This window comes from Haliaeetus leucocephalus, unplaced genomic scaffold (assembly GCF_000737465.1).
Source record: "Haliaeetus leucocephalus isolate CR32 unplaced genomic scaffold, Haliaeetus_leucocephalus-4.0 Scaffold68, whole genome shotgun sequence".
Classification (NCBI taxonomy): Eukaryota; Metazoa; Chordata; class Aves; order Accipitriformes; family Accipitridae; genus Haliaeetus; species Haliaeetus leucocephalus.
This window is the reverse complement of record NW_010972504.1, coordinates 202046-228563: the sequence shown is the minus strand read 5'-3', so window position 1 is coordinate 228563 and position 26518 is coordinate 202046. Positions and strand designations below refer to the sequence as shown.

The following is a 26518-nucleotide window of genomic DNA, read 5'->3' as shown; positions in this document are numbered from 1 at the left end:
CCTTTTCTCCGAGGCCATGGAAAAAGAAAAACCGTTTAAACTCTTCGTGCCGCCGCGCCTGAGCGGTGGTCAGGTGTCTGCAGTCAAACCCCAGACGAGCACTCGGACAACGGGGCTGTGTCAGGTAAACGGTGTTGCCGCCTGCCTTGCCTTGTGTTGCTCTGGAGGCGACGGCTGACGAGCGGGCGGTGGAAGAGGGCAGGGGCCCTTCCACGGGGACACGGGGGGGAGCGGTCCTCCCGGGTGGTCCCCAGGCAAAGTCCTGAACCTCCGTCCTGGAAGGCGCGGGCATACGTGCGCGTGAAAGTGTGTGCGCTGACCGCAGTTTTTCTGCAAACTGTGAAGATCGGTGCTGGGGGGGGACGACACGACATCTTGATTTTTAATTTCAAAGACTTGCTTTTTTCTATCAAACCCGAAGAGAATCATCTTCTCGAGCACCTGCTATGTATTTTAACTGTACACCACCGATGATAAATATGTGTTTGATGTGGGTAATTCGAGCAGTAAGTGGAAAGTACACCACTTAATACCTTTACTGGCTTTGATTTATTGGTCCCACCAGACCAAGTGTGCAGTGCAAACCTTCTGTCGCTACGCTCTTGAGTTATGTGAATTCAATAACATATTTTTTCATGTTGAGGCTCCTTGTGAAATATGTTTAGATTCAAATGTGATATTCTGACAGGAGATGAGTTATGCTATTTACGAGGCAAATTTCTGTGACTTATAACACCTTGTAAAATGAGATTTTCATGCTAAAACATAATCAGATGTGTTTTAGAAGTACTCTTGGGAATAAAGCAAAAAATAAATATCAAGTACTGGACTTGAAAAAAAAATCATTTTGCTTAATGAGTCCTTTACCATGCAACTGTGTATAAGCACGGAATAGCTAATAAGTTCCTGTCATCAAAAGCTTCCACTTTAGCCACAGTGTAGTCTACAAAGCAAGCTACAAAAGACCAATGGTTCCACAAGCCACTGTGAGGTAAGAAGCAAGCAAGAGAGTTCCAAAGCCTTTACCAATACCTTAGGCTTTGAAAATTGTACATAGATGATTTATTAATGGAAAATTCTATTTTCATATTAGCTGTACTTTTTTTTCTGGGTTTTATAATCCTTCATTACAAATCTACCCGTAAGAAACTAATTTTTAAATTTATGCAGGGTTTTAACAAATGCCCAGATGATGATTTGAATTTGCCATTTGTAATGATGAGTACACCGAACCGTGGTGAAATCACTGAGTCAGGTAAGAGTAAAATAAGCATTTACCTTGCACATTCTTTAAAATTTTTTAATACTGTCAACATTTTTCATGAGTAGTTTAACAATTTCATAGCTGTAACACTGTTAAATACAGTTCCACTGTTATTTTTTTAGAAATACATTGATCAAAATCTCTTCATATTTCAGATGCGATTTCACAGCAAGTAAAACTTTGTTCTGAGGTAGATGAAGAGGTCAGCTAAGTATAAACTCTGCATATCTAATTTCTTAGGGCCTCTTAATTTGTTCCCAAAACAGTGCCCAAAGCACCATTCAGTAGATACTTCAGGGCTAAAGGAAGTAGTCAAAGGGAAGTAATAATTTTCTGTCTCCTGTTGAAAGCTGAATCACTTAGAGGAGGTATTTGTGATTCAGTGAACATGCCTGGAGATAAACCTTTAATTTTAAGGTGATTTCCAAGGTGTTTTTTTGTTTTTTTGTTTTTTTTAAGTGCCTGGGGAGTCTGGGAGTTTTAATCACAGTAAGATTTAGGCACTTAAATATCTTTGTGAAACTGCTTCTGAATGGTCTGTTGAAAGGCAGAAGGATTGAAGTCAGAGTATTCCTTGGAAAATTGAAGCAGATTATCCCAATTGCCTTGTCTGGCTTTATTTTATCTATAAAACAATTAATTTAGTGGAGTGGTTTCCTCAAGCATTTTATTCCACTCATAGCATCTTTACCAACGTTTTTCTCCTTTAGTATAACTCAGTAAAGCTGATTTTTTTTTTTTTTTTTTTGCGGTAGCTTCCTGTGCTTCCCAGATACGAAATGCTGTTTGCTGCAACAAAATGGAACATGTTTCTTGCAGCCCTCCTAATGATTTTCATATCCCTGAGGACTAAACTTCTTTTAGCCCTAGCAGGTATTAAAGTACAGTCAGGAGTGGAGTAGTACCATGATGCTGCCAAAACAAGGATAGTGTTAGGTGATGTCATACCTAAAACAAACTGCAGAACTGCCATGTGGCCTACTGTACTATTCTTACCTGCCTAAACCACTGATCATGTGCTGCTTGTACAGTGCTTTAAAGATGTTTTAAGAGCACAAGGTTGGTTTTTCTTCCTGCTTTGTGTATGAGTTAACTGCAAAAACATACCACAGGTAGTCTTGGAGAAGATATCTCAAGCTGCTTTTACTTAGCAGTATCTGTCAGAGTAAGAGGAGGGAAATGGTGTGAAGAACCTTGGAAGGAATCTTGGCTCTACTGATAATTCTAGCAAAACTTTTATTGACTTTTGGTGGAGTGCAGTTATCCGTATCATTAAGACTATTTAGCAATGTCACTATATCTGAAGGCAGTGGGGTATTTTTCACTTGGGTTTGTGTAATGTCTGTTGATACACACACAGTGGATGCACAAAGATTTAAACTTTGGTTCCTGATCGTATATAAGCTTGTGTCACCATCTGTGAAAAAAAATTTACTCATGAGATATTCCAAAGAGATAAATAGGAATCTAAAACATTATTAATTAAATAGCATTTGAGATTAAATTGTGGAACCTGTTTTAATAGAATATAGAAACAATGAATGAACTGTATTCAAAACTCTACAAAGAGGCTGAGAAGATCAAGCAGTGGAAACTAACCGTAGAATCAGAACTAAAGCAGAAAGAAAGAAAACTGCAAGAAAATAGAAAGATTATTGAAGCACAGCGTAAAGCCATTCAAGAATTGCAGGCCAGTATTGTACAATATACATTGAATATGTAAAGTAAAGAGAAAGTTCCTCCTGATTTAGTATGAAAATATTATTCATACAATTAAATACTAAAGAATGTTGCAGAGGTTGAAGACATTTTGAACTGTTAATGTGATGACTTCAAAGAAGCCATTTGTCTAGATACCAATGACCTATGGCTCTACTGTTACTAAACGCAAAAGTAACATTTTGGTTTTTAAAAATGGTTTTCCTCTTTTTAACAACACGCATTACATCTCTGTATTATTTACATGCACACGGTACTGTGGGTATGCAGAAACTAGTTCAAGACTAAATAAGTTTTCATCCTCCTGGTGTGCATAAAGTATGCTCATGCATATTTCTGTATTCAACACATACAGGAAGTAGTGCACTCTGCTTTATCCCAGTTTCTCATCTGGCTGGTAGTGATGGACAGCTTTGTGACTGAAATTTTAAACGATTTATTAGTCCTTTTTTTTTTTTGCTGTTGCTCGTTTGTTTGCCCTGGCTTTGGTAACCTGACTCATCTTTGAGTGACTTTTGCCTTGAGAAAATGATTATTCTGAGAACGGGTGTGCACTTGCAGTGGGTGAATGTATGTGTGAATAACATACCTGCAAGTGTTTCAGTTGCTGGTAAATTATTGTTTATTATGTCTTTCATGTAAACTGTAACAAAAGATGGCTCAGCATGTAATATCAGATAAATGGATTTCTGTCTTCTGATGCAGAAAATTACTTTTTCATGTGAGATTTGAGAAGTGAAACTGTATTGCTAGTCTATATTTCAATAACAAGGTGGTTTTGTATTTGTTCCCTATGAAATTAGTTTGAAAATGAAAAACTAAGTTTAAAACTGGAAGATGAGATATGTGAAAATAAAGATCTCTTAAAAGAGTAAGTAATACAGTCAAATATATTTTTGTGACAATAATTAGGTTTTGTGCTGAGAACTGTATTAGTATGGGATATTGCATATATCTGTTAAATTGTAAAGGTCATTGGGGCATTTACATTGTTACTACTGAGGTATGCAGAGTACCATGCATTTCTATGACAACATATTATGCTATTTTTTTCCCCTCTTTTAGAAACAGTGCTTCAAGGCATCTGTGTAATCTGCTCAAGGAAACCTGTACTCACTTCACAGAGAAGTCCACCAAATGTAAATAGTATTTAAATTTTGATTCACAAAAGTAAACATACTTCTAGCTTTCTCTAAATTCACAAAGGAGAAAAGCTATCATTCTGTTCCAAATACGTTCTCCTGTTGAGATAAACTGTGTGTGGTTCTGCATCAGAGCAAAATCAGAAGTGAAGTCATAGGTCTAATACACGTATCTTTTGTAATGCTAAGTCCAGACGTTTTCTGAAGTCAGTATGACTGTTTGCTAAAAGGTTACAAGCCTGAGAGCTGTTTGGGTGTCTAAACACTGATACAGGTTTAAGGCAGTGTAAGCAAACCTGATTAGCCGCTGGCAGCCACTGCAGAGTAGTGCAGGTCTCCTGAAGTCTTGTCAGTCCATTGACGTTTTTCAATCCCATCCAGCTACCTTGCATAGATTAAGACATATGTGGTGGCACTTCATGCCTGTGTTTAGCCAGTAGAATCTACTCTAGTTAACTTTCCCAGCTCTCTTTAACAAATTTCCAGAGATGGCATTATCCTGTTTGGAGCAGTTACAGGTTCTTGGGGAAAAAAGGTCCAAAGCCCAAGACACTATGAATAACTAGCATTCTTCTCACTAAATTGACCAAGCCAGGACAGCTGGATAACTTAATGAAGTTTAAATTCTTGAGGTTTTAAAGTATGTTCTTGACTTGGATTTTATGCTATATGAAAGTCAGAATTGTTACTATAATCTTTAAAATTTTACTAACTTGATCCCAGATACTTGAGAAGTGTCTGTTTCTTTTTAGCTTTGCTTCTACAAACACCTGTGTATAGATGTACTGTACTTTGATAGCTGTGTTTCTCACTGTTCTATTCTATAATTCTTTTCTTAGGGAAAAATAGTATCAATTACAAAAATGAAAGAAAAAAGAAATGGAGTATTGTTGTAATTCTGTAATGACAGTTCTGTGGTCATGGGTGTCTCTGCTGATGGGAAGAAATTTAGTGCTAAAGCTTATATTACAGTTTTTCAAACACTAACATTTTTGATGAATTAATATTCAACAACACTAATACTGTCAAAATTAATAGAGTTATATAAATTGATCTGGAATTACACTATTCACAGAAAAAGTGAGATTGGGAAGGAAATTTAAAAAGCTGAGCTTTCCTGATGTTTCAATGGAATATACATTTTCTCCAGATTATATAACTGCTGGCACCCTGTTTCATAATGATTTTTTTAAATAAGAAAAGAGCCTATAATTCCTTTTTTTAATTCATTATGCTATTTAAGCGTAATGGCTTGGACAGCTGGCATTCTTTTTCAAAAGGAAAACTATGGTACATTCTTACTTTGATAGATGAACATGAAAGAGAAGAAACAAGACAACTATACGTGGAACTTAATAACAACGTTGAAGTAAGTGACGTAGCTTAAGAGGCTCGAATGTGATCCGACTTATGTGGATATGTTGAGTTATCAGAGTTAGTTGTACATGTTGAGATGCTATTTGTACAAAGAACGTTCTGTGATAAAGTGATCAGAACCATCATGTGTGATGCAGGAAGTTGGGTTTTCAGTCCCTTTTCAATAATTATTTTTGTATTGTATAGAGCACATTAATTAGACAAAATGCAGCAGTGTTTGGGATGTAGATTCATATGATCTGCTTAGTGTTAGGTGACTGCCGTAACTTCTGTTGCCGTTTTGTACTCTGTTTCACGTATCTGGTGATTTAACACAATGGCTGAGGTTGGAAGCATCCTCTGGAGAGCTTCTGTGAACTTCCCCTGCTAAAGGCAGGGTCAATTAGAGCAGGTTGCATAGGGCTTCAGTCAGGTTTTGGGGTCAGGTATAGTAGGGTTATTCTATTAGATGATTTTATTTAATGTAAAGTGCAATATAAAATAAAGATGAACAAAAATAATTTATTTCAGTTTTGAGTGTGACACAGAATGAGAAAATTCATTATGGAAGCTGGTGATTTTGTGTGGAACAAGAAGTATAAGCTGTGGATATTCCTTGACTTAAAGTGGGGGTTTGCCTTTTTAATTTGTAAAAGAAGTGCACTCTTGCCAAATAAATTAATTAATCATATTTTTGTTATTAGTTATTCCAGTGTGGAAGATGAGACCCTAGTATATTTACATATATATAAAAGAGAAATGCGAGGCATCATTTGGGAGTGATGAACTTGATATTGAGCAGAGTCAGGGAGTACATGGTATAACGGTTAAATGTTAATTATAGGTTGTTGTAGCAACTAAGAAAAGCACAACTCCTCCTCCATTGTGTTAGGGATCTACAAACATGGACCAGTGAAAATATTTTGTCCTAGAAATTGTTTAGATCTTGAGTACAGAAATTCTTAAACTTCGAACTTTGAATAATTATAATATTCTGTTAACTCAAAATATGTTTGTGCTCTGAATTTTATTTTCAACAAAATTTATCCTACCAATATGAATGAGTTTGTAATACTGTTTGTTTACAAATCATAAACATAATTCTTCACTACTGAAAATACTTAGTTTTATATGAACGTATATATGGAATTTTATTTTTAGAGAATGATAATGGCATTTGAAGAGCTCCGTGTGCAAGCAGAGAACGCCAGATTGGAAATGTGTTTCAAATGTGAGAATTCTCTTTATTCTGTTTATACTGCAGGCTTAACAATTTTGTACTTCATAGACTTATTGCATGCAGTTTCAGGCCAGAAAAATAAGAAGTGCTAGAGTAGTGAACAGTTAACACTGTGATAGTCTGGACACTCTTTTATTCATGCTACCTGCTGTTAAATGCCTGGGCCCTTTTATTGTTTTTCCACTGGATCAGATTTGGAACTTTATTTTTCAAATAGTCACTCAAAGTCTAAGTTTTGTCTATGAAGTACAGTCTAGAGATCACTACTTGTTTTATGTAGTTGGTTTATTTAAATGATAATGCACTAGTGTGGAGCTACGGAAATTTTAATTAAATATTTGCTTTATTTACATTACTGTGCGCCTGTTTCATTTTTACATTTCTTATAACAAACTATTAAGTAATATATGGAATAATGGACTAATTCTGTGGAAAGCTGGCACAAAAATTATTTTGCCTGATTAGAAAATAATTTCAAACATGACCTCAATAATTACTCTTTAGAAAACAAGTTGTACAGCTGTACAATTGTAAGCACTCTTAAACTGGAAATTGTATTTAACTTGGAGTATATTTTAGCTAGTATATTAACTATGGATATTACTGTATCTCAAAAGTAAAAGAAGAAGCAGAAAAAGTGGACAAGGCTGAAAAAGAGTGGAAACTGGAAGTCAGTATGAAGGAAAAACAGGTGTGTTCAGTTTTACAATCTAGTAAGTACAGCTTTATTTTTGAAACAAGTCTTGCAGTTTCGTTAATATTTTAACTCTATTTTGCTTTCATGGCTTACTGATGTATCAGATGCAAGTAATTATTTTAAAAGTGCTTGGTGGTTTGTAAAATATTTGTATTTTGGAAGGATGGAAATTAATATTGTAAATTAACTTTTGATGGTGTGTTCCTTCTGTATTATTTATTTGGAATGAAATGTGAATAAGGCTGCTCTATGGTAACAAGGGACATCTTAATGACAGGATTTAAAAGCCCCATCTAAACACTCAATACTCTTTCTGTTCTCTATGCATATGCTTGCCTTTATAAAGTGGCTTGTACAGAAGCATAAAATTAGCAAAGCAGTCATCACTCCTCATAGTGAAGAAAGGTATAGTTCATATCTGGTAAGAAGGAAGGTGGGAAGAAGTATTATAATGTGTCCACAGGCTGGTAAGAGAGTTTAGGAATCTGAGATTAGAGTAGGTTTTTTGTAGTGGTGATGAGGTAGCCGTGACGGAAGACTGATTAAGTTGAAGAAATTAATTGTGATAAGAGTTTTTAGTTTGTAAGCAGGACTCTCAGAAGCTGAGCATCTGTCTGTATCTGGGAAGGTCAAGGGTTGTTGGTTTTCCTGAGGATGGATGTGGCATTGCAAAGGGGCAAGGAGTGTTTCTGGGCATCAGTAAAAAGGACAAAAATAACAGCTGGAGCTGCATTTAGGTCAGATTCTGCAAACTTTAGTGATGTTCCAGTATCTTTAGTCTGTTGGAATTCATGTTTTGATTTTGAGCTGAAAAGCTTTTTCATCCACAGTAATATGACTTGATCAATACTTGGCTAAGACCGACCACCTAATTTAACTTGAATGACAGCAGTTCGTATGCTAATTATACATGGTGCACAAATGAAAATGGGAATCTGTCCTTTTTTCTAGACTTCATTATGATATTTTAATTTTGTTAGATTTCAGTTCTTACTGTACAGAGTGATGAAAAAGATGATATAATAAGAGACATCAAGACTCAACTGCAGGAATCGAGAAATAAGATTGCTGACTTAGTAGAAGCAAAAAGTAAGAGTTCTCTCTGCTATGTTAAAATATAACTGGTTATAGAAATATAGGAAACAGGATGATGATAATTTTAGCCTGTTATTAGTCAGCAGCAGACTGGGATCTTCCAGGCCATATTTCGGTTTGGAATAGAAGCTGCTGATGTGGGATCAGGACTGGTAGTGTAATCTGCATATGTATAAAGCCTAGGCCTTTATTTCATAACAAAGGTTTTCTCTTTAGGCTTAGGCTACACCCTGGTTTTGTATCAATATGACAGCTTCATTGCAAGGGATTTTTCTTTTACTCTTCAATAGACTCTAGTGTGAACATGCTATACTACTGTAAGGGTGTCATATACCCTGTCATTCCTTTTCTGTAACAGAAGTAAGTTTTACCAGGAGACTGTATAACCCTGCCTCTGTTCTGAAGATTTTTCTGTTTCAGTTAGACTTCTATAGTAAACATGGCATGATAATAGGTAAAAGTGTTTTTCCTGGCTACTGGATTGATCTGTTTCAAATCAAGTTAGTGAAGGGTCTTCAAAGCATAGTATTTGTTCAGTAGTCCATAAATAGTAGCTTTGTTCTGTGTTCAACAAAACATATTTTCACATCTTTGCCAAATAACCCCCCAAAATGTTACAGATTTTAAATGGAATCTTATTTGCAAATAGACAAATGATTGACTGGGATTGGAAGTATAACTGTTTTTGAAGGGTTCTTTTTCAAGGGTGAGTCAAGCAGTGAGTGCTTTTGAAGGCTGCAAGGGGAAAATACATTCCTTGAATTTTGCAAACTTACAGTCAAGTGCCACTGAGGAAACTTAATTTTCAGAAACTTGATTTTCAGTATTTTTAAGCCATTTATATTACACAATATTTAAAGTATATGATGCAAATACCTTTGTTCTTTAGAACTGAGGTAGCTTTCAGCCTCCACTTCCCTGGGAAGTGGGGATGAAGGTTTTAGTATCGTTTTCATGCCAGATACATGTAAGTGCCTGCATTTTGTTAAATTCGATAGATATATGTAATTTTACATTTTGGTTACTGTTACTTAATAGGTTGAATAATCATCTTGGAGGCTTTTTCCCTAACAATGACATGAATACATTATGTAACTTGGTTAAGCTGTAGGAATGTATTTATCTGTAAAATAGAAACGCTAACATTTTTTAGTAAATATCCTGTTTTTCTTAAATGTAAGCATATATCTTTTTGCTTAGGACATGAAGGAGAAATGTTAAAGGAATCCCAGATCAATCAAGAACATTTGAGGGCAGAACTGGAAGAGGCCAAAGTTTCATGGCAAAAAACAGAGGTACAGCTTGCTTATAATTTTCCAGTAGAAATAGATTAGATGAGTAATTGCATAAATAATTACTGATACTTCAGATATGAAACAGTTGTAGCTGTTTGTTGCAAAACATGTTTAGAAATTATATAATTTTTTTAAAGGTTACTCAAAAGAGCTTAGAAACAGAATTGCAGACTGCAGTGAAAGCATTAATTCAGGTCACTGAAGAAAAAGAAGCACAGGTGGAAGAATGTGAAAAAATGAAGGCTTTGCATGCATCCCTGATAGAGGAGTTTGAGACTTCTATTTCCAATTTGAAAAGCTTGTTGCAAAGAGAGCAAAATAGGTAAATTAAACAGTTTAAAGACAATGAATGATCTTATAAGTAAAAAAACAGATTGCCGAGCTGCTGGGAATAAAACCTAAACTTCATATGTGATCTGGTGTAATCACATTTTTTTGTAATCACTAATAACCTTTTTTTTTTTTTTTTAAGTCCTTCACCTTTCTGGTTATTTGAATTATTAGCACTTGTAGATGTTTATGCTGTTTGGTTTTGTGTGGATGCAGCTCTTAACTAACAGAGCAGTAATCTCATTTAGTACTTGATGGTTCTTTATAAATAGAACATTTAGTGAGCAAGATATTCCGTGTGTGATAGTAGTACTGTTTAATACCGATGCCTATTATTAATGTATTTCAGGTTTTCTGTAGTTTTAAAAATTATGTATTTGTCAAAGAACCTGACAGCAACTAAAATCAACCTTCCTAAAAATAAAACAGAGCAGTAAAGACATGTTGTAATACATTATTACAACTGAGTTTTTCAAGAAACAGTGATTTTGGGGTACATGGCATTAAGGTGTCTTCTAAGTAGTTGTAGTTTATGACAAATCCAAGAACAAAGGGATATGAAGCTGAAATTTGTTTTTTTTGACACAGTGGTCTAAGTGCAGAGAATTTAATATAATTTTTTTCAGTAGTGCTGGTTGATACTGTCTATAAGAAAGTAAATTTTTGTCCCCTCCCCCTGACTTTCATAATTCTATTTTTAAGAAATACAGATTTATGTATGTATATATTTGCTTACTTTTACGTCTGCTGTTCCAAAGTCGTAAAAGTGAAATTTGATACATGTTGCAGGCAGATACGTCATCTGCCTGTTGAAAGGCAAATGTTCTTGAAATCCTTGTGGTAAGACTTTGTCTTATTGTCTTTCAAGTTTCAAATGCAGAGCTTTGTACTAATACAATTTTTTTTTTTTTAATTACCATTTTCTTAGATTGGAGAAATATGAAGATGAATCAAAACTACTTACCTTGGAGCTGAGAAATAAGTCTGCTGAATTGGGTAAGGTTTGTAGAAAGAAAGAAAATGAGCTAGGTAGTAATAAAAATGTTTTCTGCTGTTTTCTGAAAATGGACTGTCCGTATTGCTTGGAAAAATGGTTTTACAGTACCCTGAACCTGTCAGGAATGCCTAGATTTATTTTTAATCATCTTTACCCTTTTCTTTGGTAGTCATTGTAGCTGGCAACTGTCAAACAGCAGTGCTGTGCAGACCTCCAATAGTAAGACCATACGTGCATGGCTTCTCCTTGAAGTCATTTTGGTTTCTCTGCACTCTTCCAATTAAGACTGATAGCACTGCAGACCTGTTTGAGAGGTAGTGTTAGACTGCTGAACAGTAGATTCCAGGAGTGACTTCTGTAGCTTGTAGCAGAGATAACACACTTGAATTAAGCTTTCCTGCAGACCACTCTCCCCATGTCAGATGTAGAGTCACACTGACAGTGGTTAGCCTTAAATATTGCTTTGATATTGTGTGATTTCTAGATATGCACTGCTTAGCCCCCAGAGTAAGAGATGTATCTTTAGCACTGTTTTCCCAGCATATGTCTCTAGTCCTGATACGATAGATGAGAAATAGAATCTGATGTGCTTGTATGTATTGAGGGCATCTAAAGATAAGTGTTCAGAAGTTAACTGCTGATGCTTGTCTAGAACAAGGTGAGATGTGACCTGTGAGAATTCCAGAGCAAAAATGAGTTTAGTGTCCAGTTCTTGCAAAAAATACCAGTAATGTGAATGTGCACGTAGAAAATACTTTGAAGTTACTAATAAGTGGTTTCCTTTTTCAGCATATCCGTGTGAATATCTTCAGCAGTCCAGATTTTTTTCTGGAAAAATGCAGATGTATCAATAGTTGGAGATTACTCCATTCTTACAGTCCATGGTTTATTTGAAGCTGTGATTGTGGAAAACATAATAGGCTCTGAATTTTATTTAGGACAAATTATTAGTTTCTCTTCGGATACATATTTGCTAATGTCTTTCTGAATCCTTTTTTCAACTCTACATTTAGATTAAGTCATAATTTAACTTTACAATTTCTGAGCTTAATCCAATAAGTTTTGAAAGTTGGGTACTGCAAAGGGATAAATGCTTTATACTGCCTGCTAAATATGTAAAATTATTTCTGTTCAATTAATTTTACATTACATGTGCTGTAGAAGAGATGACTAAACTAAAATGTGACAAAGAAATGCAACTTGAAGAGCTGTCAGAGACACTGGTAAATGTTCATTTTATTAGTCTCATGGAATTTACTTTTCATATGAAGTCTCTCTTGCTTTGTAAGTATCTTAAATGCCATATATAAACACTGTCTAATCTGCCATAATATTGCTACTAAACTTTCTTACCTATCTTTTAGATGATTTTGGTGTTTTCTTTGAAGGTCTTGATTCTTTCCACCGTTTTTCTTGTTTTGCTTTACTTTGTTTTTGTTTTCCTTGTCAAGATTTCTGATCATTTCCTTCTTCATTCACACCTATTCAAATGCCACTTCCTCTAGACATAAAGATTTTTAGTTATGCCTAGTAATCACTCTTTCCTCATTCTGAACCTTTCTGAAAAATACGGTTGGGTGGGGTTTTTTTGTGATGAACATTAGCTCAAACCTTGTGAGCACGACACATGTGACGTTTAAGGCTGAGGGATCAACTAATTTTCGACAGTAAAGTTAATTCCTTGAGTGTCCAGCTTTCTTCGTAATAATCTTCTAAAAATTAAGCCTTGTAAAGACTGACCTCATTTTGGTGTTTAAAGGATAACCAAGCTTCCGACACCATCCAGAAAAGGCAGTGGAATCTGTGAAAAGGTTACGTGTGACAAAATGAGGAAACTAATAAGCAATTTCATAGGTTTATTACTTCACAAATCTATTGTGATTATTTTGCTGGTTTGGGGGTGTTAGTGTCCTCCATGCTGCAGTGTTTAGTACCTAGAAAGCATTTCATACTGTGTCGATACATGTCCCTTTTCAGGGAAAAGATTTAAGAGCCTGCAGTGTTCATTTCTTATAGGGAAGTCTCCTGAGGTAATTAGCTCTGGTCTCTGTGAACCCTATTGAACTGTGACAAAGGCCCATTTTCTGTTACAGAAGTCTAAGTTATATGAAGTATGCTTTTAATACAGGATTATTGTAGTTATGATCTTGTATTTACAAGTCTTAACAAGGAACTGCATCAGCTAAAGTAAGATAGTGTGAAACCAGGTTTGCATTTTACCACATCTGTTTGTTCCTTAGATACAGTGCATTGAATTTTCTGAACTGAGTTTCATTAATGTTCTTAAACAGGGAAAAGTTGAAGGACTTCTAGTGGAGAAGAAAGATCTTGAGGCTACTGTAGAAAATTTGCAAGAGAGAGAAAAAGAAATAAAAAATGTTCTCCAAATCAGAGAGGTCTGAATAAAGGGTGATAGTAACATGGTTTTATAAATAGTTAAGTTACACATTATCACTTGTATACAAGAACATAAGAAATATCACATAGTCAGACCAGTGCTTCACCCAATACACTGCTCTGCTCCTGATGATGACAGCAGAAGATACTATGTAGTAGAGGAGCCTGATCATTATCTATGGTCCATGCCCCTTACATTCCTACAGTAGCTGTATTAAGGATGTTTGAGGACACATCCCTGTCAGTTGCCTTTGCTATCGATATATGGACTTCTTCATGTTCACTTGTCTCATCTGTTTTTTGAAACTCCTTATGCTATTTTCCTCCATAGCCTTCTGTGATAATAAATTCCAGAAGTTCATTATGTGCTGTGCTTAAAATCTAATCCCTCTCCCTTCCTCCCACCCTCCCTGCTGCCCCCCATGCCCATCAACTGCCTGCCAGTGCCTGTGGTATCAGTTTATTGCCAGTTATTTGGAGTATTCAAAGCATTTATATATTATAAACTACATTACATTACAAGGCTTGCCTAATCTTGTAATCACAGCAAATTTCTGAGGGAAGAGTTTTGCTTTGTGGTTTGGGGTGCATTCAAAATATGTGCTTATTCTATCACGTAGTACTGGAATTCACATATTACTGGAATTCTGTGATTTAGTTTGTTTGTTTGTTTGTTTTTTGGGTTTTTTTGTATATATAGGTGAATGCAAAAGCTTATGATGTCTGAAACAGATGTCTTTATTTAAAATAATGTCCAAGGAAAGCTAATTTTGTCAGTAATTTTGCAGACTAGTGGTAAGTTAGACTTACCACAGAGGACACATTTAGCGCTTATATCAGAGTTCAATATCTCACACTACTTCCACATCACACCAGAGAGATGTAAAGATACAGTCTGGGTAATTTATGACATGTGTGTTGTTTTGTTTCATCTTAAAGCTTTGTGTTGTCAGCTCATTTCTGATAGCCTTCGTGACTTGTAGTTTACATACATATACTCAGAATACTTTCTTTTTCTTCTGCAGAAAGAAATCCATGATTTGAAAGTACAACTGACTAGTACAGCTGAAAAGGAACAAAATTATTTAAAACAGCTTATGACACTGAATACAGATCTTGAGCGAGAGGCGTATGATCGTTTTTGAAAATACAGTATTAGTTTAATTTTTTTGTCTTACGTAGAAATTACTTAAATATACAATGAAATTATCTATGATTGTTTTCTAATGAAAATTTTGAACCTATGCACACAGTATGACATCTGCTACATACTTATATTTATAAATTACATTTACTGTATTTGTACATATGTAATTGTTCCATATCTCTGACTTAGTTGTGTTAACCTGAAGAGAAGGTTTCTGAATTCATTATTAACCCTGCTTTGAGCTGGATATTGAACTACATCGTCTTCAACAACCATTATATTTATATAAAAGTTGACTCTCATTTTCTTTCCTTCTTCTGTTGCCTTTTTGCATCACTGTAACTTTGCCACAAAGCTTAAATTTGTAGATACAGGCCTGGACTTTTTTCAGCATGAAATAACATTTTGTAACAGATAAATTCAACTTAAAAGGAAATTTCAAAATCCATGTTCTGATTTCTCTTGACCATTTGTTTTAAATTAGGCTAAAGAATGAACAGCTAACAGTGTATATCAATAAGCTTTTATTAGAAAAGGAACAAATAGCGCAAGAGAAAAGTGGTATGGCTACAGAACTCAAGAAACTGCAAGAAAGTCACGAGGCAAGTTGTAAACTTCCTGCTGTTTTTAAAGGACAACATTCAATTTAAAATACAAATCATATGGTAAACTGCAATATGACATGGTTCTGTAGAGTATCTGAACTATTTTTTATGAGAATAAGGCAGGTCAAGATATTGCTTAAGATGTCTTCGAATTTTTTAAGATGTGACTTCGAATTTTATTCATTTTACTTACGTGGGTCTTTATTTAGGATAGTAGAAAAAAAGAAGAAAATGCAAAGCAGCTAGTTGAAAACCTGGAAGAAGCAAATGGCCAGCTAAGGCAAGTAAAAATAAATACTAATATACAATATTATTAAAGGAAGTAGACTCCATTCCTTCACAGTTAGTCTGAATGTTGTGTTCATATGCTGCTTTCTGTGATTTTTAGTTTAATGGTTTTTTTAGGTTATATAGCTAAACAGAAACTATTTAGTATTGATGTTGGCCATGTAGAAGTTTCTACAAATTAGTGATACCAATTGCTATAGGAACAATTTTTGCCCTAGCTTCATATTACATACAGAGAGCGATCTTGTTCTGCATTAACATCTTAGATGTGAAGGAGATGAAAATAGAAGTTAAAGGTTATGGATTAAATGTGAAAAGGTGAAACTGGTTAAACGTTACTCTCTGAAGTAGTCTATGTACCAACAACCCAATAGACAGGCAGCCTTCCATGTTTCATAGACGCATTACGATATTACAGATTAGAATATACTTTACTCAGGTAAGGGGAACATCTTTCCATACTTACAAAAAAGTATATACAGGTGAGACATTAACTTACTTACCAGTCACTTTGCATCGTTTTAAGAACATTTCCATTGAACAGTGTATGAAGTTCTCATCAATATTAGCAGCTCTTTTTAGAAAATAAAGTATGGGTTTATTTAGCAGTAGTGAAGAGAAGGTAAAGTTATTAAGTAAATATTTACTAATGCTTGTTAACTTGGCATTTAGAAATGAACTGGAGTCTTTGAAGGAGAAGATGGTAAAGAACAGTGAAGAGATTAAAAGTAAACTGGATGAAAGAGAAGAAAATGTATGCCATATCATGTGCTTTATCATGAAAATATATAATATAACATGTAGGACAAAATCTAAATGTAAAACTTTTTTTTTTTTTTCTTTTTCTGCAAAGCTCTACCTAGGGATATAATCTCTTACAGAGGCTTTCTTCTTTCAGTGCTGCTACCAATTGAGTCAACACATGTACACATGGCTGAGCCCTTTTAAAATAAAAGACAAGGATATTCACTGGGATGTTTACTCTTTACATGGAGGCTTAAAAGTCCAGATTTGTTAGATTTCAGGCAGAGAACCCTCTTTTTTTTTATTTCTGTATACCCACTTAGTGATGGATGGAGTATGGATTAGCTTTCAATATGTAATATGAGTTTTAGTTTAAATATGTTCAAATATTTTTGCTTTCTTACTGTAGTTTCAGAGCATACCTGTTGGTTTTTTTTTTTTTTGAAATATCATAATGGATTTCAAAATTTTATTGTAGAAGTGAAATAGTTACAATTATAATTCCAGGCTAAGAGTATTGAAAATGAAATTTCAAGAAAGGAAAAGCAGTTGAAGATTTTAGAAAATAAGGTATGAAAATTCATTTTTTGTCATGGACTGGGGAGAACTTCATACAAGGTTGGTTTTTTTTAAATTGCAAAGCTACTTCTTTTTTTTTTTCTTTTTTCCTTCTTTCTAAACTCTACAACCACTGAGGAATTGGTTCATTGCTATTAATGTTGGTGACATCGGGCTAGCAAAATTCTTGTAGTACTTTACGGTTAAAACTCCGATCATTGTAACACGTTAGCATGTGTTTCAGTCCAATTAGAATTAATCAGACTCGTGCATGTGCGTGTTTAAGAACATTGACAGTAATCTCTAACAGTGTGTAATTTTTTAGGAGTTTATTAATTAATGTTTGAAATATCTCTTTTAGTTGAATAATATAAAGAAACAGGTGGAAAATAAAACCAAATGTATTGAAGAGTTGCAACAGGAGGTATGTACAGTTTTTAAAATTCACAAATACATAAAACATGGTATTTTGTGGTAACTGTTACTTTTCAACAGTTTTTCTTCTGGTGTGATATCTTTAGATATACCTATGTAACTTATAACATTTCCTTTCTTATCCTAACTCTGAGCAAGTTAAGGAGTCACCTTTGGAATCACGATTTGTAAGATTATCCTTTACTTTTGAAAAATGCAATTATAGAAATAACGTCTTTAATAAACTTTTACTGCTTTCATTTAGTACATGGTATCATTGATATACTTGAAACAATGACCCGTCTCAGTTTCCAACAGTAGAAAAGAATTGTGCATTAGGACAAATTGTTAATAACAGTACTGTAATAATAAGTAACTTGTATTTTTTTGTCATGACATCTGTACATTTTCTGTCAGCAGCATCTTAGTTTTTCTTCCCATTCTGCACCCTCTTTTGTTTTTCTCTGCTGTTGCCCATGAGGAATCTTTCATAAGGTCATGAAGTAATGGTATTATTAAAGTAAGTAGTCGAGCACTCTTGTTTGGAGAATCTGGAACCTGAACTGCACAACAGAAAGAGAGTTATTTGCGTGCTGAAAGCTGGAATTTTGAAGATTCTGACCTACTTGATGCAGTTAAATCATCACATAATTCTGTTAACTTATTAAAGTATAGTGTTTGTTCTACTTTATTTTAACAGAATAAGTTGCTGAAAAAGAAAATTACTGCAGAAAGCAAGAAAACAAGTATTTATGAAGGGAAGGTGGGTTTAAATAACTTCATTTACAAGATGAGGGTAAAGTACAAAGACTGAATGTTTTAAGTCCCAGTGTAACTAATCATAATACATGTTAAACACATTTTTAACTGTTTTATGGATCTGGGAAACAGATTTTACAGGAACCAGCCCATAATTTTTGAAAAATGCTTCCATTTTTAATCATTGGACACTGACTGGGCTATCAGACATTTGTAAGAGATACACATCACATCTCAAGGAATTATGTTCCTAATCAGTCCCTTTCCTTTTTGATTGATAGTGTATGGGACATTATTCAGTAACGCCATCCTATTGAAATAGAAAAGCATTTAAAATAAATGCATATATTATTCACTTTAGGCAGTTCCTTTACTGTGTTCTGCAATGGTAAGTCCCTGATTAGAATATTGTGTCCAGTTCTGGGTAGCACACTTCAAGAAAGATGTAGACTGTTTTGAGGGTATTCTTATGAGAAACTTAAAAAGAATTATAACCAAAATGCACACTTGGGAGGAAAACATACCATAAAACAGTTAAAATCTTAAATAGATTTACAATGGTGGGAATAAAATTTCCATCTGTATCTTTTTTCGAAGAATTCACAGCACTTAGGGGACTGCTTAGGAATAGACTCTTCCTATTTGTTTCATACCAAATTCTCATGAATATTAACAGCTAAAAGGAATTAATCTTTTTTAGAACTAAATAAAAATCTGAAAATTAACTGTTTCTTCACTTCTTAATTGAAAAAAAAAATTAATTGTAAAATTAGTACAGTCATACTGGTAAGTCTTAGGAGACTATCAGTTACTCTTCATTTTCTTACCTTGCATTCCACACCAACAGTACTAAAGAGCCTTTTGTACAAAAGGCAGAATAGTGTCAGATCACTAATGGATTGGTTCCCTTACATTGAGATGATTTTTGTGTTTGACTAGCCTTTAGCTTTAGGACCATTTTATTGACTGGGGTGCACAAAACTGGTGTGGGCTGTCTTTCCCATTGTAGTGTTGCCATTGTTTCTATGAGTATTTTCTAACTCACTTCAGGCCAAAGTTCAACTCTTTATGAAAAAAAGCTGAACATTAAATAGGGAACAGTTCAGTCATACACCTGAAAAGTAAAGGAGTGATTCTGCTTGAAAATAAGAGGTAAAAAAAAAAAAAATCATTGGCATGTTTATTCCTGAACAACTAACAGCAATAATTGTGCATTCTCAAAAGGTGAATAAATTACAGTTAGATATGGAAACTATGAACAAGCAACATACGGAAACAGTTGACATCTATCAAAAAGACATTGAAACAAAAAAAGTAAATGAAAATAAACTTCGTGAGGAGGTGAGAGTTGTTAATTTTTACTGCAATGTTTAATTTTTTTTTTCTATGATGGCTTTATGAAGCTATATCGGCCAGAGCCCTTGCTCTTATGTAGCAGTCTCATCAACATAAATGGAACTTCTTGTGTATGCATGTGAGCAAAGCTTTAGTACATTAGATCCTTAAGTTCAAGTATTTGTATATATCTTTAAAAATAAGAACTGAGTTAAAAATTCTTTTTGTCAAGATATTGTTCACAGAAATTCTATTCTTGGTATAAATACAGCATAAGAAAATTAGACTATAACTTTTCCTGTATTAATATTTTCCTGCCCACCCTTTTTTTGATGGTAGCATCAAAAAACATTAGGGTAGGGCGCTTGAAATGGTCTTGTGGTTCGAAATGACACTTGTCTGCCATGGAAGAATAGATGTACTTTTAATCTAGGTTTATTTGCCCATTTTAACAATATGTATAAAGGATGTAGGATTTGAAAAGCATCTTAAAAGCAAATGAGGACTACACTAAATGAGACTATATACACACTATATATGCACCCACAGGGGTGAGAAGAAATGAAACTAAGTTTTTTTCTTAAATATATTGTTGTTAATTGTTCATGAATTAAATGAAACTTGTTACTAACAGTTAGAAAAGATGAGGTTGCTTGCTGATGAAGCAACAATAACACAGAGAGAAACTGATATCCGATGTCAACACAAGATAACTGAAATGGTGGCACTTATGGAAAAACACAAGGTACAAGATTTTACTGATTTCTGTGATTTGCAATGTGTGATACTATGTTAAGTAAAAACCTTTCAAAACCAGAATGTTATTAATTAGAAAGTGAAACTTCATAATAAAGACCCGAGTCTAGGAAAATTAAGTTGAACACATGCTTGACTTCTTATCATCTAAAAATAAATCCATCTTCAGATTTTGAAAACATGCCTACTGGCAGATAAATTCCATTTTTCTAAATTTCTAGGATTTTATATTCAGGCTTCCTTTGATACCATCCTAAAGCACTGTTCTTCAGTATCAGTTCAGTAATCTCCTCTTTTTATGAGGAGATTACTTAGTGACCTTCATAAGTTTAACTTAACATATTTTAATTTACATTCCTTATTACTCTGTTTTGCAGTATATTTAGCAGATACCATTAATAAAAATATAGCAAGCTTTTATGTGCTAGAACACATACCGCTGCCTAGAGATAAAGCGTTCTCTGTCAGCCCACAAAATAATACTGCTTGTGCATTTTCTGTTTTACAGTTTCTGCTGAAGCATCAATGTTTGTTCATAGTGCTTTCTGAATCTTCAGAAGAACCTTATTTGAAAAAAAAAGAATAATTTTTTAAGACTAGGTAGATATATAATTATAATATTTAGTCAAATGTTTTGAATTTTTTGTTTTGTTTTTTTTTACACAGTGTGAATATGATAAAATGGTTGAAGAAAAAGATACAGAGTTAAAACTTTATAAAATAAAAGAGCAAGAGCAGTTATCATCAAAAAGATCATTGGTAAGTCATACTCTTCAGCACTAAATAATTAAATGGAGGGGCTGCTGTCCTTAAAGTGTAATATAATTACAAATATATTAGACTTCTTCCTATTTAACACTTGGGGGGGGTTAAGTGTCTGTTGTAGTGGGACTGAACAGTAAAGATCAACCCACTAGTTTCTCTTTACTGTTACTTTCTTACAGATTTTATTATGTGCATTAAAAAAACCCAGATGTTTCTAAAAATAAATTGGAGTAGCTGTCCTTTTCTGTCTACTCTTTCTGATGGTGCATCATGTTCTAACCTCACTGTCTGAATAAGAAACTTTTGTATTAAATAGTTGGATTCCACCCCCCACTGCCCTGTTCTCAGAAGAGTTTTAAGTTCTTACCTTGAACAGTTCTGGTCAAGTACCTGTTTCTTAGTAGTACTTCAGCTCTTTTTAAAACAAGCTAAAATAAAACAAAACTTAAGTTTAGAGTTGCATTGCCTTTTTTTTTTTCTCCCACCCCCCCAGCGCCCAGCACCTCTCTGGGAAGCTTAGCTTTGAGAAACGTTTTGAGAGCCAAAATCCCCTCGAGACTTTCACAAAAGTGTAGTTCTACAGCATCTCCTTAAAATGCATTATTTTTCTGACATTTCCCTTCACAGAATATTTCTTCACAGAGCTTTTTTTCAATTAGATTTTTTAATAGAAGGAGGAGTGACTCAATTCTACATGTTTTGGTTTTGTTTTTTTAATTTGGTAACTGCTTCTTTGACCATCTGTATTCTAGTGATTGAATCATTCTGAAAATGAATTGTAGATACCGCTCAGCATGCTAACTTTATGGATAAGTTAGCTCAACTGAACAAATGGAATTTTATTTTGTTTACAATGAGTAACCTTATTAATTAGTGTCTCATTTTGGACTGTTTTCTTTTTTCCAGGTTAAGCATAGTTAACGCTATCCTTTATCTAATTATTTTTAGGAAAGTGAGCTGTCATGTTTGAAAAGCGAACTATCATCCCTTAAGGAACAACTTAAAGCAGAAATTGAAGAGAAGGTATTTTTTTTTTTTATTAAATGTAGCAGTACGGGTGACATGCTTGGCTTGGCCTTATGCACTATAATAATGACAGCTGTGAAGTGCACTTTTGATTCTAGGTCTTGCTCTCACTTGCTATCTGATTTCAAGAGCTTGATGCTCTCTGAAGTCATTATGTCTCATTTCTGGTGGTAGTGAATGTTTTGCATTACTCCTTAATTGGTAAGTACGAGGGAAGCAGGGAGAAATTGGAACACTATGAAGAACTGTCCAAGCTTGCAGGGATGATATCAGGAAAACCAAAGCCAATCTGGAGGTAAAACTGACAAGAGAAGTGAAGGGCATCAAGAAAGGCTTCTACAGGACCTGCTGCTGAATGTGGCGGGAGTTCTGATGACAAAGGACAAGGAAAAGGCTGTTTTTCAATGGAAAGTCTGGAGAAAGGAAGACTTACCCTTGGTGGAGGAGGATCAGTTTAGGGATCTTTAACCTGGACGTATGTAGTCCATGGGATCTGATGGGATACACACACAAGGGCTGAGGGAGGTGGCCAGTATCATTGCAAGGCCAGTCTTGATTATCTTCGAAAGGTCGTGGTGACTGGCAGAGCTTCCTGAGGACTTGAAGAAAGCAAATGTCACACTTAACTTCAAGAAGGGCAAGAAGGAGGATGTGATGAAACGTAAGCTAGTCAACCTCACCTCAGTCCCTGGAAAGGTGATGGAACAAATAATCCCGGAAACCATTTCCAAACATATGAAGGACAAGAAGGTGATTTCAAGTAGTCAGCATAGACTTACATGAAGGGGCAGTTGTGCTTAACCAACCTGATTGGCTTGTACGACTGACTTGGCAGATGAGGGGAGAACACTGGATGTTGTTATCTCAGCCTTATTAAGGCTTCAGCACTGTCTCTTGTAACAGCCTTCTAGGCAAACTGATAAAATATGGGCTAGGTGAGTGGACAGTAAAGTAAATTGAAAACTAGCTGGGCTAGTTTGAACTGCTGGGCTTATGGTTTGTAGTTAGTGTGGCACAAAGTCCCACCAGAGGCCAGTCACTAGTGATGTACGCCTGGCATTGATTCTGGGTCCAATACTGTTTAACATCTTCATTAATGACATAGATGATGGGACAGAGTGCAGCCTCAGCAGATGATACAGAATTAGGAGAAATGGTTGATACAGCAGGTGGTTATGCTGTCTTTCAGAGGGATCTGAACAGGCTGGAGACATGGGTGAACAGGAATCCCATCAGGTTTAACAGAGCGAAATGTGAAGTCCTGCACTGGGGAAGCAATAACTTTTAGAACCAGTACAGGTTATTTGCTGACAGGATTGAAAGCAGCTTTGCAGGAAAAGCCCTGGAGTTCTGGTGAACAGCCAGTTGAACATGAGCCAGAAGTGCACTCAGTGTCTGAGGCTGCATTAGGAAGAGTGTTGCCAGCAGGTTGAGGGAGCTGATCCTTTTCCTATACTCAGCCCTGGTGAGACCACATTTTGAGTATTATTGAAATAATGCTGGGCTGCCCAGTACAAGACAGACAAGGGCATACTGGAGGAAATGCAGCAGAAGGCCAAGATCATTAAGGGATTGTAGCATCTGACAGAAAAGAGGGACTGAGAGAGCTGAGGTAGTTTAGCCTCAAGAAGGGAAAGCTCAGGGGTGTATTATCACTGTATATAAATACCTGATGGCAGGGAGTAAAAATATGGAGCAAGACTTTCTCAGTGGTATCCTGTGAAAGGACGAGACAATGGGAACAAAACAAAGTACAAGAAATAGCATTTAAACACAAGAAAAAACTCTCATTACTCTAAGGGAGATAAAACACAGGAACAGGTTGCCCAAAGAGGTTGTGGAGTCTCCATGCTTGGAGACATTCAAAACCCTGTTGGACACAGTCCTGATCAACATACTGTAGTTCACTCTGCTGTGAAGAGGGGTATTGGACTAGATGATCTCCAGAGGTCCATTCTAACCTTACCATTCTAACCTGATTTTTGTGGTCGCTATATAGTATTTTTCAGCTGACAACAGAAATGCAAAACAGAATTAAAAAGACAGCAAAGGAACATTTACTTCAGTAAACAAGAATGCTTCTAGTTTCTTGCATGAAATAACAACTAGAAAATGGAGTTCTTTCTCTTTTAAATACAGCTGTGATAAAAATTGTATCCTGTTTTCTCATTAAAAAGGGATAGCATGTAGGTTCCTTAGCACAGATGGGAGAAGTTGTATAAGAAATGAAACTGCGAATACAAAAGTAATGTCTTTTGAATGTTGCAGTTTGACTAAATCCGAGTCATATATTTGTGTGAACTTTGTAACAGAGTATGATTGTGGACTGTGTTCTGTAATTACACCAAGAAGATTTTCAACTGAATTCAAATAAAATATTTACTTCCTGTCACATAACTCTTTTTAGGAGAATCTTGCAAAAGAACCCCCCCAAAATATGGCTCCTGAAAATGAAAAGAAGCACAAGGTAGCTTTAACCTTATCATTAATTATTTTTAGAATTTGTTAATATTTATACATATGCAATCTAATTGAAGTTCCATGATAAATTATGTAAAATTGAAAAAAGACATTGAAATGCTTTTAATTTAAACCTTTTTTTAATTCTAGAAAATACAAACTCATTTTGCTGAGACTCCTAAGCCTCATTTAGATCTAGACTGTGAATCTATTAATGTAAAAAATAAAAAGTCTCCTAATGATATTCCTACAAAAGTCAACATGATGGAAAAGAAAAAAATGTCTCCTTTGGTATCTGCAAAAAGTCCCTTGGGTAGTCCATCATTAAAGGTTTGTAACTCATAATAGTGAATTGTTCTTGGTTTATTTTTATGACTGTATTTCTTACTTCTCTGTAGATGCTTATTTATTTTTTGTTGCGATAAGCAGGGATTTAAAAGGTAGATAGCCACAAAAAAAAAAAGTATTCCACAGCAATATTAGAAAGCAGCTTGTGTAAGAGCTCCCACTGTGTCATTTTTCTTGCTCAGTTATGTAATTTGGCTGTTACTGATCAGTAACAATTCCTGTCCTAGAGGGACTGAATTTACTGATGTCTCTAGAATTCTTTTACTTAGTCTTAAAAGCGTTGTCTGTTTGTAAAGGCACATTTTTCTGTGGAACAAAAAATATCTTGTGTAGCTGTAAAAATTATCAAAGTATTCCTGGCTGCTTCATCATAACTGTAAAACCTTATGCTTCTAGCCTGTCAGAAGCTCACATGTGATGTTTATATCTTAACAATAGAAACAACTACCATTTTTATGTTATCCTTTCTAAAAAAGGATTGCACTGTTCCACTACAATGTTTCTGAAAAGTTTAACTTCTCGTGAAAGAACTATTTAAGTAAAAACAATCTTGTTCTTGATATCACTGTTGATGTCTTTCTGAAAGCTTTTTCCTGCAGTTTGTTTGTGTTTTATTAAATGTTGATTATAGTCTGCATGTAGTGACTACAGTTCAGAATAACCTGAATTTCTGCAGATAAGCATGAAGAAGTTAGATATAGTGTGCCATAAAACTCAGTTCTTCCACAGCTTCCTGTTCATTCTCCCTGTTTGGCAACAAAAAAAAGTTTGGGGTTTTTTTTTTTTCTTTGTTTGGGTCTTATCTTTCCATCCAAAATGTGAAGCAAATTGTTTCACAGCATCTCTGTAGTGTCTTCCTGGATACTCAGTCTGTAAAGTGGGTTATGAATTTGGTTTTAGATTCTGTAATTACCACTGAAAATACAATTTTAAATGCTATCTTTTTCTTTCCCAGACATATATTATAAAGACTCCTCCAATACATAAACTGCAAAGTGAAAGCACAAATCTGCATTCAGAACAGTACATGAGGAAAAAGCAAAAAGTGCTTCTACAGCTAGATGCTCAGTCAGATAGCTCTGAACACAGTGACCTCCTGGTAAAAATCAGAGGACAAATTGTGTACTTAACAGTTCTGTATGCACACTGCTATATCTAAGAATGTATATAAACCATGTGGGGTTCTGTATCCAAGACAATATTTACGTATATATTTTTATTTCATTGGTTCTTATTGGAATTCTATTTATATGTACATAATTAGTAACCATATGACAAACAGAGGACCGCTATACAAAAATACATATTTTTATAATGATTTTTCACATTGTTTTTATTGAACTGTTGAGGCTTCGTAGTAACATCTTAACTTTTTTTTTTCCCCATACTCTAATATTCCTAGGGGAAAGAAACTATATTTTTTTAATATGGTGTGATTAAGTAACTTTTTTATTTTTAATTTAAGAGCATAGTCTCAGAGGAAGAAATGTTTAAAAAATTGTACAAAGATTATCCTCAAGCTTCACAATTATATGCCATGACACCAAAAAAGGTACCTTAGCTTTTCTTCACATCAGAACAAACAGTTAATCAAATTGGTTGTAGAAATTGATGGATGGCTTTATTTTTCTTTTTAGAAACCAGCTTCATCAAACCTGAAAACTCCAGGCTCTGTACTAAAACTAACAACCATGAGAAAAATGCGTGAGGCTGGATGGACTGCAGTTTCTAAAATGGACAGGAAAAGAAAAATTAAAGAAGCTGAAAAGCTCTTCACTTAA

General features: G+C 34.8%; 1 protein-coding gene across 1 annotated transcript; it reads left to right on the top strand.

The window, feature by feature from the left end:
• Window positions 1–16: 16 nt before the first annotated feature.
• Window positions 17–26518, top strand: SYCP1 (synaptonemal complex protein 1). The gene is made up of 31 exons (XM_010578499.1): window positions 17–124; window positions 1171–1255; window positions 1420–1466; window positions 2790–2954; window positions 3787–3854; window positions 4049–4122; window positions 5436–5494; window positions 6643–6712; window positions 7339–7412; window positions 8399–8507; window positions 9714–9808; window positions 9946–10130; window positions 11067–11134; window positions 12297–12358; window positions 13427–13531; window positions 14558–14661; window positions 15164–15281; window positions 15494–15564; window positions 16245–16326; window positions 16824–16886; window positions 17236–17298; window positions 17989–18051; window positions 19272–19388; window positions 20017–20127; window positions 20805–20897; window positions 21852–21926; window positions 24337–24396; window positions 24540–24719; window positions 25693–25836; window positions 26203–26289; window positions 26375–26518. The coding sequence occupies exons 1-31, from the start codon at window positions 17–19 to the stop codon at window positions 26516–26518; spliced, it is 2949 nt and encodes a 982-aa protein (XP_010576801.1).

What these genes read in the sequence shown, in the direction of transcription:
- SYCP1 (XM_010578499.1), top strand. Translation starts at nt 17, where the DNA reads ATGGAAAAAGAAAAACCGTTTAAACTCTTCGTGCCGCCGCGCCTGAGC. An exon ending in AAAATGAAAAGAAGCACAAG is followed by an intron (nt 24,397 to 24,539) that starts GTAGCTTTAACC and finishes TTTTAATTCTAG; the next exon opens with AAAATACAAACTCATTTTGC. An exon ending in CTGAACACAGTGACCTCCTG is followed by an intron (nt 25,837 to 26,202) that starts GTAAAAATCAGA and finishes TTTTAATTTAAG; the next exon opens with AGCATAGTCTCAGAGGAAGA.